Source organism: Gopherus evgoodei, chromosome 8 (genome assembly GCF_007399415.2).
Source record: "Gopherus evgoodei ecotype Sinaloan lineage chromosome 8, rGopEvg1_v1.p, whole genome shotgun sequence".
Taxonomy (NCBI): Eukaryota; Metazoa; Chordata; order Testudines; family Testudinidae; genus Gopherus; species Gopherus evgoodei.
The window spans coordinates 43950840-43964690 of NC_044329.1; the positions used below are offsets into that span (position 1 = coordinate 43950840).

At 47.8% G+C, this 13851-nt stretch overlaps 1 protein-coding gene across 1 annotated transcript in view; it reads right to left on the reverse strand.

Moving 5' to 3' along the window:
- Positions 1–2704: 2704 nt before the first annotated feature.
- The window catches only part of UHMK1 (U2AF homology motif kinase 1), a 28985-nt gene continuing 17838 nt past the window's right edge, over positions 2705–13851 (reverse strand). The window contains exons 6-8 of the mRNA XM_030572639.1: positions 6450–6548; positions 4027–4115; positions 2705–3487 (exon numbers count right to left, since the gene is read on the reverse strand). Of these exons, the coding sequence (XP_030428499.1) occupies positions 3341–3487; positions 4027–4115; positions 6450–6548 (335 nt within the window). The 3' untranslated portion in view covers positions 2705–3340. The remainder of the gene's footprint in view (positions 3488–4026; positions 4116–6449; positions 6549–13851) is intronic.

Sequence of the window (13851 nt, forward strand, 5' to 3'; positions counted from 1 at the left end):
GAGCTGAGCAGAGAGGGGGTGGGTCCTATTTTACTGCTGTGATCTGGTCATCCTATGCACGCTGTTTCTTTCCTCCTCTATACTACAGGCTTCCACACACTGTCAGTGCCTCCCTCGTGTGCCATACATACAATTGTTTGCTTGAATTGAAAAATTCTTAATAAAGTATCCCCCGCCCCAAACTCCCCCCCTTTTTGGCTCACAGCTGTTTCGGTGGGGCGGTGCCGGGGAAGGAGGGTTTGTTTCCGCAGGGTGGATGGCACTGTGTGTGTGGGGGGGGCGGGGGTTTGGAGGCGCCAGGGGTGGTGGTGTTTCAGCGGTGCTGGGGGTGCATGGGTTTGGCCCTCAGCTGTTTTCTGTGCAGTAATATGGCCCTCACCGCTTTACGAGTTGCGTGGGCCTGCCATAGACAAAACACTGCATCTTCCCCACCCCCGCTCTGTGCTAGCCAGGCACCCCATGGTCTCTTCGCACTCCTCGGTACCCCAATCCTGAGTTCCTGCCTTGCCTGTGCATGCCCTACTGTCTCCTCCTCATGGTCCCTTTCTGGGCTCCCATCATCCCCTCCCTCCATGCAGGCTCTCTCCCCAAGCCCATGGCTTAACGCCACCCCCTCTATGTGCTCCTCAGAGCCATGCCATCACAGTACAGCTCCCTCAGCCAGAGCTAGTCAGCCTTGGGGAAGGTCACGTTTAAACAGGATTGTCTGGGTCTAAGCAGAGTATGAACGTGATGGGCCAGCTGACAATGATCTGAACAAGGCCATCTTCACATCCAGAGTGTTTGAATGTTGTGTTAATTAACATGACCTCATCTCCAGTGCAGACAGCCTTGGTGTCCTCCCCCTGTGGCTCAGCCTGGCAGATAGCAGCAGTCAGGTCAGTAGCACGGTAGTTTAAACTACCAAGAGACTAAACATCCATAAATATAGAACCAGCTCTTCACACACTGAAAACTCAACACTAATATAGCTCCTGGACACTCAGAGGCATGTCTCAGCAAGGCCAGCTAGGCACACGCAAACAAAGCATGCACAGCTGGAGTCCTCGGGTGAAACCCTGTTTGGGATACTCTGAACCATACTTCGGAACAGTCTGATCAGTGAATCACAGGCTCATTTAAAACATCAAAATTCGTTTTGGAATTTTTACCAAACTCCCCAGAAAAGCCTCTACCTTGAGTACAAAGCAGCACAGAAAAACTCAGGAAGATCAGGCTCTTTCTGGAGGAGCTAGGGAAGGGTTAAAAATGGGGCTTATAATGGGAAGCCAGCTTCCACTTTAACTACAGCATGGCAGTAGCCACTTCACAGCAGCACAGAGAAGGAATGAAGACAAGTGACTTATGACATGCTGCAGACTGACTCTCGCATGACACACTGGCAATATCAGCAGGAAAGGTCAAGTGCAGAATGCTGGAAGTCCAGCCTGGGCAGGATGCTAGCAGCACATTGCCTAGATAAGCGCAGCGGCCTCAATGCAGAGTGAGGCAGGGACATCTCTTCAACAACTGCCCCAGAAGATTTCTCCAGACAGGACTTGGCATCAGCGGCCTCTCCTCGGCACTAAAACTGGTGCAGCAGCTTCCACACCCAGCTTCCACACCCCCTTGGGTTATTGTACTTCCTCGCCTCCTGTGCCTATCACTCAAAGAGGGGGTCTGTAAACACTACATTCTAGGCAGGGATTCTAAAACTGGGGGTCGGGACCCCACAGGGGGTCATGAGATTATTAGATGGGGGGGTCGCGAGCTGTCAGCCTCCACCCCAAACTCTACTTTGCATCCACCATTTATAATGGTGTTAAATATATAAAAAAAGTGTTTTTAATTTATAAGTGGGGGAGGGGTCACACTCAGGGGCTTGCTGTGTGAAAGGGGTCACCAGTACAAAAGTTTGAGAACTACTGTTCTAGCAGCTCTTGCTCAACGCTGAAGCACTGCAAGTAGAGCATGAGCCGAATTTAGGCTGCTCTCCTGTTAAAAGAGAGAAGCAGTGACATGGGCCACACCCAATCTGTTTCTTTCCTAACAGCATCCAACTAGTGTGCTTGCTAACCCCAAGAGCATCCAACTAGTGTGCTTGCTAACCCCACAGTCCTTCTGGCATTAGAATGCATCACCCTGGAAGAGGCCCTTAGCAGTCAAGTAGGATTATTTCAAGGATCCTTGTTCTAAAGGATCTTGTATTGTCTCAGGCCCTTTGTGTACTCTATGGAGAGCCAAAAGTGTCAGTGCTTCCTGCTTACTGCCACAATTCCAATAAATCAACACTGGCTAAAGCAACAAAAACACATGCTACAACAGAAGCCAAACAAGGAAATGACAACAGGTACAAATTTGCTCTCCCTTGAAAGTCTTCAGAATAGACATCCTGCTGAGTTCTTGAAAGGAATGCTGTGTGCTCTAGCAGGCCTTTACAGAATCCTGCTGGCTCGGGAATGCCTCTGCACTATGCACTCTTTTGCATAGATACGAAGAGCAATGGATGTCCATACTACAGGCAATGTGTAACCTCTAGATTACATGGTGTTACAGGAGCCAGGACTAACACTAGTCCTTTCCCTGAAGATGCTTAATGGATTCCACATTCGCCCAGCCTGTCCATACAAGTGAACTCACGTTGCTGCAGGTGCCCTGCACTCAGACAGCAGTTTGCCTTCACTGACACTGACAATCAGTTTCCCAACAAGATAACAGCTGACACTAGAGTGGAGGAAATTTTACTGGTCTCCCTGGGCCAGCTGTCAGTGATAGCATAACTTCACAGGCCAGATGGCCACTACTTTATGGGGTGTAAAGACCTGAAGTCTCCTCCACCCACCCCAGAGATGTCTTTCTACCTTAGATAACAGGAAAAAAAAAGTGTAGTCTTTCCTGTTCTTGCTGGAGGGCTCCTGGGTGTCTCAGAGCATGTGTATGGAGGGGGGGGTTTCTCACTCCGCGATGAATATTTAACAGAGAGATCCTTTCCAAAAACACTAGTCGATCATTAGTGTCAAGACACAAGTGACATTTTTAACAGTCTGAACCAGATTAGATATTGAGTCTCCTGTAATGGCAATGTCACTACTTACTCCAGTCACTGGAGAGCCTTCCAGGGTAGGCAAAAGCCACATCTCTAATGTAACCAAACAAGCAGAACACAGATCATTTTAAAGCCGCCTGGGCGTCCTTTGTACAGGACAAAGCAGCACTAGAGGGCAAAAGCCCAGTTCTGTCCTGTGCAGATCTCCTTTCAAAGCTACTCAAAAGCAGGGCTAGGAAGCTCTTTGTACATTCAACTGCAGAACACACTGAAATGAGGAAGAAGCGCTGCCGACTCTCCTGATGGCAGCTGCTGCTAGAGCAATGTTTGGTACAGATACCCTCTCTTATAGGCACTCAGGGGGTAAAACGTAGCCACAACAAACTTGCCATCAAACATCCTTCCAGTGAGCAATTTCTGGGCAGCTTTGGAATCACCAGCATTTGCATATTCAACGAAGACCTGGAAAGACAGAGACAAGGGCATCACTGCCACTGAGTCACAGACCCCAGGGATTTCATCCATCACCCACTGACTGGGTAAGTTTGGCTTTATTCCTCCCCTCCTTAGTGAGGAATTATCCCCAACAAACTGCTTTCCTTGCCTGTAGCTCCAGAGTGCCCTCAGCAGACTCCGTGGTACTAGAACAGAGGGGAGGGGGGTCTCACAGCCCCTGAGTCTGTAGGGAGGGACACTTAGGATTCTACCTACCATTCCTCATTTCTCTGTACTAGACATTTAGCAAGTTGGCGCTGAACATCTTGACACACACTCTCATATCCCGCTTTCCTCATCCTCCGCTTTGTGCCCCAAACTCTCCCCTAAAACTAGTCTGGCATCTCTTAGGTTAGAAAACACTAAGCCACCTTGCCAAATTCATGCTGCTGCATAACAGAACCAGGGTACTTCTAGTTGTACAGCACTGCCCTCATCCAGCAGTATTAATGCTAGACAGTGAGGCTGGTAGTATAAATATCAAGCCTCTTCCCCTCCACACTTACTTGGCCTTTGCCAGGATTCTCCTTTGGAACAAGCATGGAAACCACCGGGCCGTATTTCTGACACTCCTCTCTTATGTCTTCCAGCACATCTGAGGGAAGAGAAAGCCATGTGGCCTGTGCTTGGCAAACTATTACCAGTTATAAAGCACACTAGGGCAATCCAACTGTGCAGAATGTGAGCAGTCCCGACTGAGTCTGGATCAGTCACTTCTCATTGTACACTTAATTTTCCTTCTTTGTCGGCGTACACCAGAGATGTCCCAACGTCTGAGTGAGCTGGAATCTGGATAGAGCTGGCTTGGTGGCGACCCAGCTAAGACTGAGAGAATCCTGGGCGGGAGAGGGAAGGCGTGCCAGGGACTGGGCAGATACTGAAGTGACTTGCCCAAGCAAGGCCGTGGCTAAGCCAGCACTGGAGAGTTCTCATGATGGACTGAAATGCCATCTCAATAAAAACGACTTGCCCAAATATCCTCCAGTTTGGTGAAAAAATTCTCTGCTGTCCCCTGGTTTGGCAGAACTTCTGCTGCAGGTTTTGAGAAAGGGGCAACATCAGGGTTAGCCTACAGAGAGGCTGCCATTGCTCCGCAACGACACATACTGGAAGGAAGCGCTAAGCCTACAGGAGGGAATTCCAGACAGCAGCCACCCAGCTCTCCCCACCCTTCATATCTTCATACCTACTCCACCTCCCCCTGATCTATAGGATATTCTGCAGGTCTCGCTAGGCCCAGGAGGAGCCAGGTGCTCAATGTGGCTCACAGGAGTTCCTTCAGATTTTAAAGAGGCAAGACTGGAACCAAAAACAAGAGTCCTGGGGGAGAACTTAGGGAAGCAGGTGGCAAACAGGGAGGCCATCTGGGGAGTCAGGGAATCTGCTCAGCTAGCGTGTTCTCCCTGAACTCTGCACTGTGGTGGGAGGGAGGCCATAGGGAACACAGGATCTCTGGGGTGCTATGAGGAGCCTAGAGTCCAGCTCCAGCTCCCTCCTGCTACCCCCTTGGGCACACTGAAGCACATGGTGGTCCTGAGGCACCCCGCGCTCTTGCATGAATAATAGGCAGCAATCCTGTCATGGTGCCCAGGAGAGTTCTTCTTAAAACCCTTTAACTTCACCTTCTCCACCAAGAGTCAAGCACTGAAGGGAAGATGCTGCCACATGCCTTGGTGTGGGGGTGGGGAACTGTTATTTTTCCCTAGCCGCTGGGGTGTCTCGATGACTTTTCTGCTCCATAGCCCTGCTACTTGGGAGGTGGTAACAGCCCTGCTGCTGTCTGCCTCCCTGGTGCTGACTGTCCCCCCGCCTGCCCATTAGGAGAGGGAGGGGACTGGATGATTGCCACAGGAGCAGTACAGGTGCATTTAGACAAGGCTGCTGCTGGAAGGCAGCAGTGACCTGGTGTCAGACCCAGGAGAGTATGGAGGCTGGGGAGGGGCACTGCTCTCTGTTCCCAATACATGGCAAGGGGGCTTTTGTACCAGGAGAATTCCAAGCCCCAAAAATGACTGCACTCAGTGGGGCACCCACTGATTCTGCTTGTCCCAGAAGCATCAGTAGAAAAATCTTGTTTATTTAAAGGGGTCTCAGTTCCAGATAGATGACACAGAGTCTGGCAGCGCATTGTGTCCTTCAGTCACCAAATCTCTGCTACACCACAGTGGGAACAAGCCCCGTCTAGGGCAAGGGTGAGAGCCTGGGTCCCCAGAGGGGAAACACTTGTGGCACTAGTGTCACGGACTAGACACATGTGGCTGCACTGCTTGCTCACAGGAGTGGGGCCAGTCCTGTTCCCTGGTATGTGCACTCACTGATTGTTTTGCACATTAGAAGCTGGAATGCTCTATACTGGGTTATAATGTCACTTAAAGCAGGGAGGAAACCCTGCTACTACAAGCCAGGGTCTTTGTGAAGAGCACTCATCCCATAGCCTACCTGCCCCCGCCCAGGGGGCTCGCCTAGCTTTCGCTGAGCATCTGCACTTTGTACACAACGTTGCTAACGTACAACAATGCAGATAGATTATTTTAAATCTCTGCTGATGTCTGAATGACATCACTCAACACATTTCAGCATTCTTCCCTCCCTCCCACCCTGTTCTGCACATGCACGCACCTGGCGCTGCTTTGAGCCATTCGTTATCTGCTCAAGCAGCCCTTCTAGCCATCCATGAAATTATTCCAATCTCCGGGTCACCCTCTCTTATCAGCTAGGCCCAGTCTCTTCTCAGAGCATTCTCTGCAACTCCTGCCGTCTGGAACAGCCTTCCTGTACCTGTGCACTTGTTTCAAATCCCAGCTGAGTTTCTTCACTCCCTTTTCCTTATGCCTCTAAACTCTCACCCCACTCTGATCCCGACAGCATTCTGGGATGTGGATTTCTACGACGATATTACTGCACTGCAGTTTGTAATACAGATACCAACCTTCATATTCTTCTTCACTCTGAAGAGAAGCATCACTCAAGACATTGAGCAGCCTTAGCACTGGAGTTGGAAGCATCACCAGATCTTCAATATGGGGAGCTGCTTTGCCACCACCCAGTTCCATGGAAGGAAAGGCATTAAATGGGAAAACAGGGGGAGGGGAGAAAGGCTGTATCAGTATTTACACTTTTGGAGGTACAGTTCTGTTTCCTCTCACCACATACATGCATTACACCCTGTAGCTATGCTGTGTGCAGCTGGCCTCAATCTGCAGATTGACCAACCTCCCTTCCAGGAAGGCTTTGAGTGCAACCTGTGAGACCCAAAGGCCAGAAGGTTAGTTTGCCCAGAGACAGTGGCGGAAAGTGCTTTTAAAGGCACAGCAGCAGTGTGAATCAAGTCTGAAATTATTGCTATTCAGCTTGGATTCAGACAATGACAAAGGTTCCATGGCCAAGGTAGCCGGATCAGGTGTTACTTATACAGCAGGATATAAAGCCCTTCTATCCTGTCAATGAACGGAGAGTTACTCATCTTGCAATTCTACTTCTTTGTACGTACCATCACTGCAGGATCCACATTCGTGGGTACCGCGTTCAAACATGAGAGGGACTACACACTTCCCTTGACCAGCTGTGAATGACTGCACCATAAGAACTGAACAGTTCACGGTACCAAGGGCAAAAGAAAAGTGCTGTTTTTTTAAAATGCAACAATTTGCCTTAGTGTAGGGCCCTGTATTCTGGGGAGGTGGAAGGAAGGGTGAGTGAGAACCCTGTGTGAGCTCTTCACAGAGCAGAGTTACAAAGTAAGCTTCCCTTCTTTAAAGGCAAATTGCCACTCTTGGAGAACAAGAAGCCCAAGGGATGACTGGAAATCCTGCCATGTGCACTCTTGCTGCAGCGTGACCAGCGAGGCCAGCAGGCCAGCACAGACTAGCAAGATCCTAATGAATGGTTCGTCGTCAAAAGAGAACCAAGCCCTCTAACAAACCCTAAAGCAACAAGAAATGCCCATGCCTTCAAAGGTATGAGGTGGGGTAAGTTCCCTAACAGACTATGAGACAGATCGTAGATTGAGACCATGGCAGTCTGGCCCACCTTCCCTCAAGGCCCTTATCTGTAGGTTACAGTAGCCGGGAAAGCAAAGAGGCAGCCCCTGGAGCTTTCACTCAGCTCTAACTCTGCCCAGCTAGTTTGGGTCCAGGAGAGTTTTGGAAATGAGCTCCTTTGAAGGCTTTATTCCATGTAAGATACACCCATAGGGCCTTCCCAATTAAAGTGGGAGGGGGCAGCCTCTTTAGGATGGAGAACGTTAGGAGAACGTTAACCAGCTAAGCAGCTATCTGTCCTAGAATGACTCGAGACCACCACCACCTCACTAGACCTGTGTCAGGAGGTGCTACAGTCCAGAGTGTAAGCGGAAGGAACAAAGAGTTAACAGGCAATGGCTGCTTCCAAAGGAAGATGATCAATTTAGTAATGAACACTTAAGTGTCAGTCCAATATAGTAGAGGTGAAGAGCTCTAGTATAAACCACTGGTCCGAGGGCTTGTCTACATGAAAATTTAGTTCACAGCAAGCTGGAGTGTGAATCTACCCTCACACTAGTCTGCCATGGACTAAGTGTCCATGTGGACTCTGCTGATTCCCATGAACAGTTTGTTGTCGTGATTTGACTGAGTTCCATTTTCAAGTGGACTAGATCAAAGTGCACTAATAAACTGTATGTGATTCAGCAGGGTCAACACGGACAGTTACTCTGCGGCAGGCTAGTATGGGGTAGAGTCACACACCAGCTTGCCGTAAACGAAATATTCCTGTAGATAAACCCTGAGTTTTCTGAGACTGGACTATCATAAAATATCAGGGTTGGATGGGAACTCAAGAGGTCATCTAGTCCAACCCTCTGCTCAAAGCAGGACCAATCCCCAAATAAATCATCCAAGCCAGGGCTTTGTCAAGCCTGACCTTAAAAACCTCTAAGGAAGGGGATTCCACTGCCTTCCTAGGTAACCCATTCCAGTGCTTCATCACCCTCCTAGTGAAAAAGTTTTTCCTAACAGTCAACCTACACCTCCCCCACTGCTACTCGAGAACATTACTCCTTGTTCTGTCACCTGGTCCCATTGAGAAGAGTCTAGATCCATCCGCTTTGGAATCTCCTTTCAGGTAGCTGAAAGCAGCTATCAAATCCCCCCTCATTCTTCTCTTCTGCAGATTAAATAATCCCAGTTCCCTCAGCCTCTCCTCATAAATCACGTGCTCCAGCCCTCTAACCATTTTTGTTGCCCTTCACTGGACCCTTTCCAATTTTTCCACATCCTTCTTGTAGTGTGATACCGGCTGCCAACTAGATATGGAGCCATTGACCACTACCCGTTGAGCCTGACAACCTAGCCAGCTTTCTATCCACCTTATAGTCCATTCATCCTGCCCATACTTCTTTAACTAGCTGGAACAATAATGTAGGAGACCATATCAAAAGCTTTGCTAAAGTCAAAGAATAAATATGTCCACTGCTTTCCCCTCATCCACAGAGCCAGTTATCTCATCATAGAAGGCAATTAGGTTAGTCAGGCATTACTTGCCCTTGTTGAATCCACGCTGACTGTTCCTGATCACTTTCCTCTCAGTGCTTCAAAATTGATTCCTTGAGGACCTGCTCCTTGATTTTTCCAGGGACTGAGCTGAGGCTGACTGGCCCATAGCTCCCCGGATCCTCATCCTTCCCTTTTATAAAAGATGGGCACTACATTAGCCTTTTTCCAGTCATCCAGGACCTCCTCCGATCGCCATGAGTTTTCAAAGATAATGGCCAATGGCTCTGCAGTCACATCCGCTAACTCCTTTAGCACCCTCGGATGCAGAGCATCTGGCTTTATGGATTTGTGCTTATCCAGCTTTTCTAAATAGTCCTGAACCACTTCTTTCTCCACAGAGGGCTGGTCACCTCCTCCCCATACTGTGCTGCCCAGTGCAGCAGTCTGGGAGATGACCTTGTTTGTGAAGACAGAGGCAAAAAGAAAGCATTGAATACATTAGCTTTTTCCACAACCTCTGTCACTAGCTTTCCTCCCCCATTCAGTAAGGGGCCCAGACTTTCCTAGACCACCACCTTGTTGCTAACCTACCTGAAGAAACCCTTCTTGTTACTCTTAACATCCCTTGCTAGCTGCAATTCCAAGTGTGATTTGGCCTTCCTGATTTCATTCCTGCATGCCTGAGCAATGTTTTTATACTCCTCCCTGGTCATTTGTCCAATCTTCCACTTCTTGTAAGCTTCTTTTCTGTGTTAAAGATCAGCAAGGATTTCACTGTTAAGCCAAGCTGGTCGCCTGCCATATTTACTATTCTTTCTACACATCTCAATAAGGCTTCTTTAAAATATAGCCAGCTCTCCTGGACTCCTTTGTCCCTCATGTTATTCTTCCAGGAGATCCTGCCCATCAGTTCCCTGAGGGAGTGAAAGTCTGCGTTTCTGATGTCCAGGGTCCATATTCTGCTGCTCTCCTTTCTTCCTTGTGTCAGGATCCTGAATTCAACTGTTAGGCTATAGATATTCAAGCCTGTCTGTAAAGGCCTAAACTTTAAGAATTTAGGTGTATTCTTATCACTTAGCTAGTTATAGAGGTATAAAAGAAAGAATCAAAGATCACTGTCTGTGTAATGGCCTTCTCTTACTGTGACAGGCTAAGGCCTTCAGCTAAGATGTAGTTAGGCAGCCATAAACTGGAAAGTGCATGGTCACATCCTCACATTCCAAACTAATCACATTGAAATAAGGTGCTATTGGGCTATTAGGAATACAATCCTGTCCTGATATTCCTCTCACTTCCAGAGAAAGGGAAGAGCTTAAAAGATGTACAAGGAAACTTAGTTTGATAGCATCCTGTCTGGCAAGAACTCACTTATTAATAGACGCAGGTGGAAAACCCTTATGTCTGTATAGATGTAGTTGTGAAATCCTCACTTCTGTATTGTTCTGTATGTTTATTTGCACGGCACCAAGCTGTTCGGGGGCTTATTCCTTCACCCTCTCACTTCCCTGGTCCTCTTCGCATGAACAGAGCAACAATACCTGAAGTCCAAAGGCGCAAACAATTCAATGTTTATTGGGGTGAACTTCCAGCAAGCATGATTCCAGTTTCGTTCCTTAGTGTCCCTCTTCCCAGCTCTGACACCACAGAGCTTTGCCTGTGTCCCTGTTCCTGTTCCCATTCACCCTTTAGCAAAACATGATCCCAATTCCCCCATCCCTAGTCCCTGTTCCCATTTCCCCCCCCGCTTGTTGATTGACTGCAGACTACATAGTAAAATCTGAGTTCTGCATAGCTATTTCTTAACCAATTATTTTACTGAAAATTTAACTAATACTAACATATTGTAACATGGTTATTTAACCAATTATATTCCACCACCTTCACTGGTTTACACCCAACAAAATTAATTATACAGTAGACAGAAACAATTATAGAACCAGACAGAGACCACGCAAATAAACATACAAAACAATACAGAAGTGATGATTTCACAACTACATCTATACAGACATAAGGGTTTTCCACCTGCGTCTATTGATAAGTGAGTTCTTGCCAGACAGGATGCTATCAAACTAAGTTTCCTTTTACATCTTTTAGGCTCTTCCCTTTCTCTGGAAGTGAGAGGAATATCAGGACAGGATTGTATTCCTAATAGCCCAACAGTACCTTATTTCAATGTGACTAGTTTGGACTGTGAGGATGTGACCATGCACTTCCCAGCTTATGGCTGCCCAACTACATCTTAGCTGAAGGCCTTAGCCTGTCACAGTAAGAGAAGGCCATTACACAGACAGTGATCTTTGATTCTTTCTTTTATACCTCTATAACTAGCTAAGTGATAAGAATACACCTAAATTCTTAAAGTATAGGCCTTTATAGATAGGCCTGAATATCTATATCCTAACATCGACCATCTCCTGGTCACTGCCTCCCAGGTTCCCATCCACTTTTGCTTCCCCTACTAATTCTTCCCGGTTTGTGAGCAGCAGCTCTAGAAGAGCTCTGCCCCTAGTTGGTTCCTCCAGCACTTGCACCAGGAAATTGTCCCCTACACTTTCCAAAAACTTCCTGGATTGTCTGTGCACTGCTGTATTGCTCTCCCAGCAGATATCAGGGTGATTAAAGTCCCCCATGCGAATCAGGGCCTGTGATCTAGTAACTTCTGTTAGTTGCCTGAAGAAAGCCTCATCCACCTCATCCCCCTGGTCTGGTGGTCTATAGTAGACTCCCACCACAATATCACCCTTGTTGCTCACACGTCTATGCTTAATCCAGAGACGCTCAGGTTTTTCTGCAGTTTCATACCAGAGCTCTGAGCAGTCACACTGCTCTCTCATGTACAATGCAACTCCCTCACCTTTTCTGCCCGGTCTGTCCTTCCTGAACAGTTTATATCCATCCATGATAGTACTCCAGTCATGAGAGTTACCCCACGAAGCCTCGGTTATTCCAATCACATCATAATTCCTTGACTGTACCAGGACTTCCAGTTTTCCCTGCTTGTTTCCCAGGCTTCTCACATTTGTGTACAGGCACTTAAGATAGCTCACTGACTGTCCTGCTTTCTTGGTATGAACCTCTCAAACCAGACACTCAACATTTATGCGAGGTACTGACTCACTGGCCCAAGTCAGATATGGTTGGGTGGTACTACACCCCATGAATTCTCCCTTGTGACCTGGAAGACTTCTTCATGGGTGGCAGGAAGCTACAAGGCATGTAATACCATGCTCAGAGAGCTTTGACTTAACAGGAGGCACTGCTGATCTGGATGTATCCAGATGCTGATTGATGCTGTGATCATTCCCTCATTGCTATGGGACCAGTCACTGACACCTGCAGCCTAACTGAGAGGCAACACTCAGGTAAATACAGAACTGAAGGGCTGCTTAAATAGTGTCTCACTCCTGGACAGGACCCATGTTACCAAGGAAGTGGAGAACAGGAATACAGGCACATCTTTTTCTGCTGGACACAGGACGCAGAGACTGCATGGAACAGCCCAGTACCATGAACTGCCAACTAGCAGCTCCTCCTACATGTGAATGACAGAAATGGCATTTTTCCAGAGACCCACTGTTGCCTAGTTCAGGAGCTAGCTAATAAGTGTCTCCAACCTCAGTCCCTGTCTTAAGGAGGGGCCAGCCCACAATACAGTTCACAGCAAATAGTACCATACCCATGGGTAGGGCCCTACCAAATTCATGGTCCATTTTGGTCAATTTCATGGTCATAAGGTTTTTAAAATGGTAAATTTCATGATTTCAGCTATTTAAATCTGAAATTTCATGGTGCTGTAATTGTAGGAGTCCTGACCCGAAAAGGAGTTGTGGAGGTGTCGCAAGGTTATTGTAGGTGAGGTTGCAGTATTGCTACTCTTACTTCTGCACTGCTGCTGGTGGCAGTGCTGCCATCAAAGCTGAGCAGCTGGAGAGGGGTTGCAGGGGCTGGGAGCCCAGCTCTGAAGGCAGAGTCGCTGCCAGCAGCAGCACAGAAATAAGGGTAACATGGTATGGTATGCCACCCAGCTCTGAAGGCAGCACAGAAGTAACGGTGGCAATACCATGACACCCTAAAATAACCTTGTGACTCCCCTGCAACTCCCTTTTGGGTCAGGACCCCCAATTTGAGAAATGCTGGTCTCTCCCCATGAAATCTGTATAGTATTGGATAAAAGCACACAAAAGACCAGATTTCATGGCTGTGAATTTGGTAGGGCTCTACCCATAGGTTGCTCCAGCAAAATGAATTGATTTGTGGAGTGAGGGAATCACAATGTGATTGTAGATAACAAGTCTATCTCCAGTGAAGCCAACTTCCCAGCAGAACTGGACTGTAGGGAGCTCTGACCCAGCTCTGTCAAAAGTGAAAGCGAAAGCTTCAAGAGATCTTCTAGATTAACTCTCTAAGAAAGCACCAATCAATGCTTCCTTCTGCAGCACTGCCTTACACCATGCAAACAGGAGGAGGAAGGCTTTGAATACCACCAGACAGTCACAAGAAGCAGAGCTAGGAACTAAGCTATAATGGAACTGCAATATAGGAATCACAGTCTGAAGCGCTGACCTACCAGCCACACAAGTGATCCCAGAAGACAGAGCGGTCACTGGGTAAAACATCACTGGGAGCGGACTGTTGAGTTGCTGGTCCCCCTGGAGTTCTGTCAGTGACCCAAGGCAACAGATACACATACTCCTAAAACTTCACCCTGCATGGCACCAGGACATGGAAGAAGTCATTGATCTACTATCCTGAGTCAGTGTCTTGATGGGGAAGGGGTGCTTCTGTTGCTCCATCAATAGGACAAAGGCATCAAACACCAAGCCTAAGACATTCTCAGGCTGAAATCTTCAATGCTTC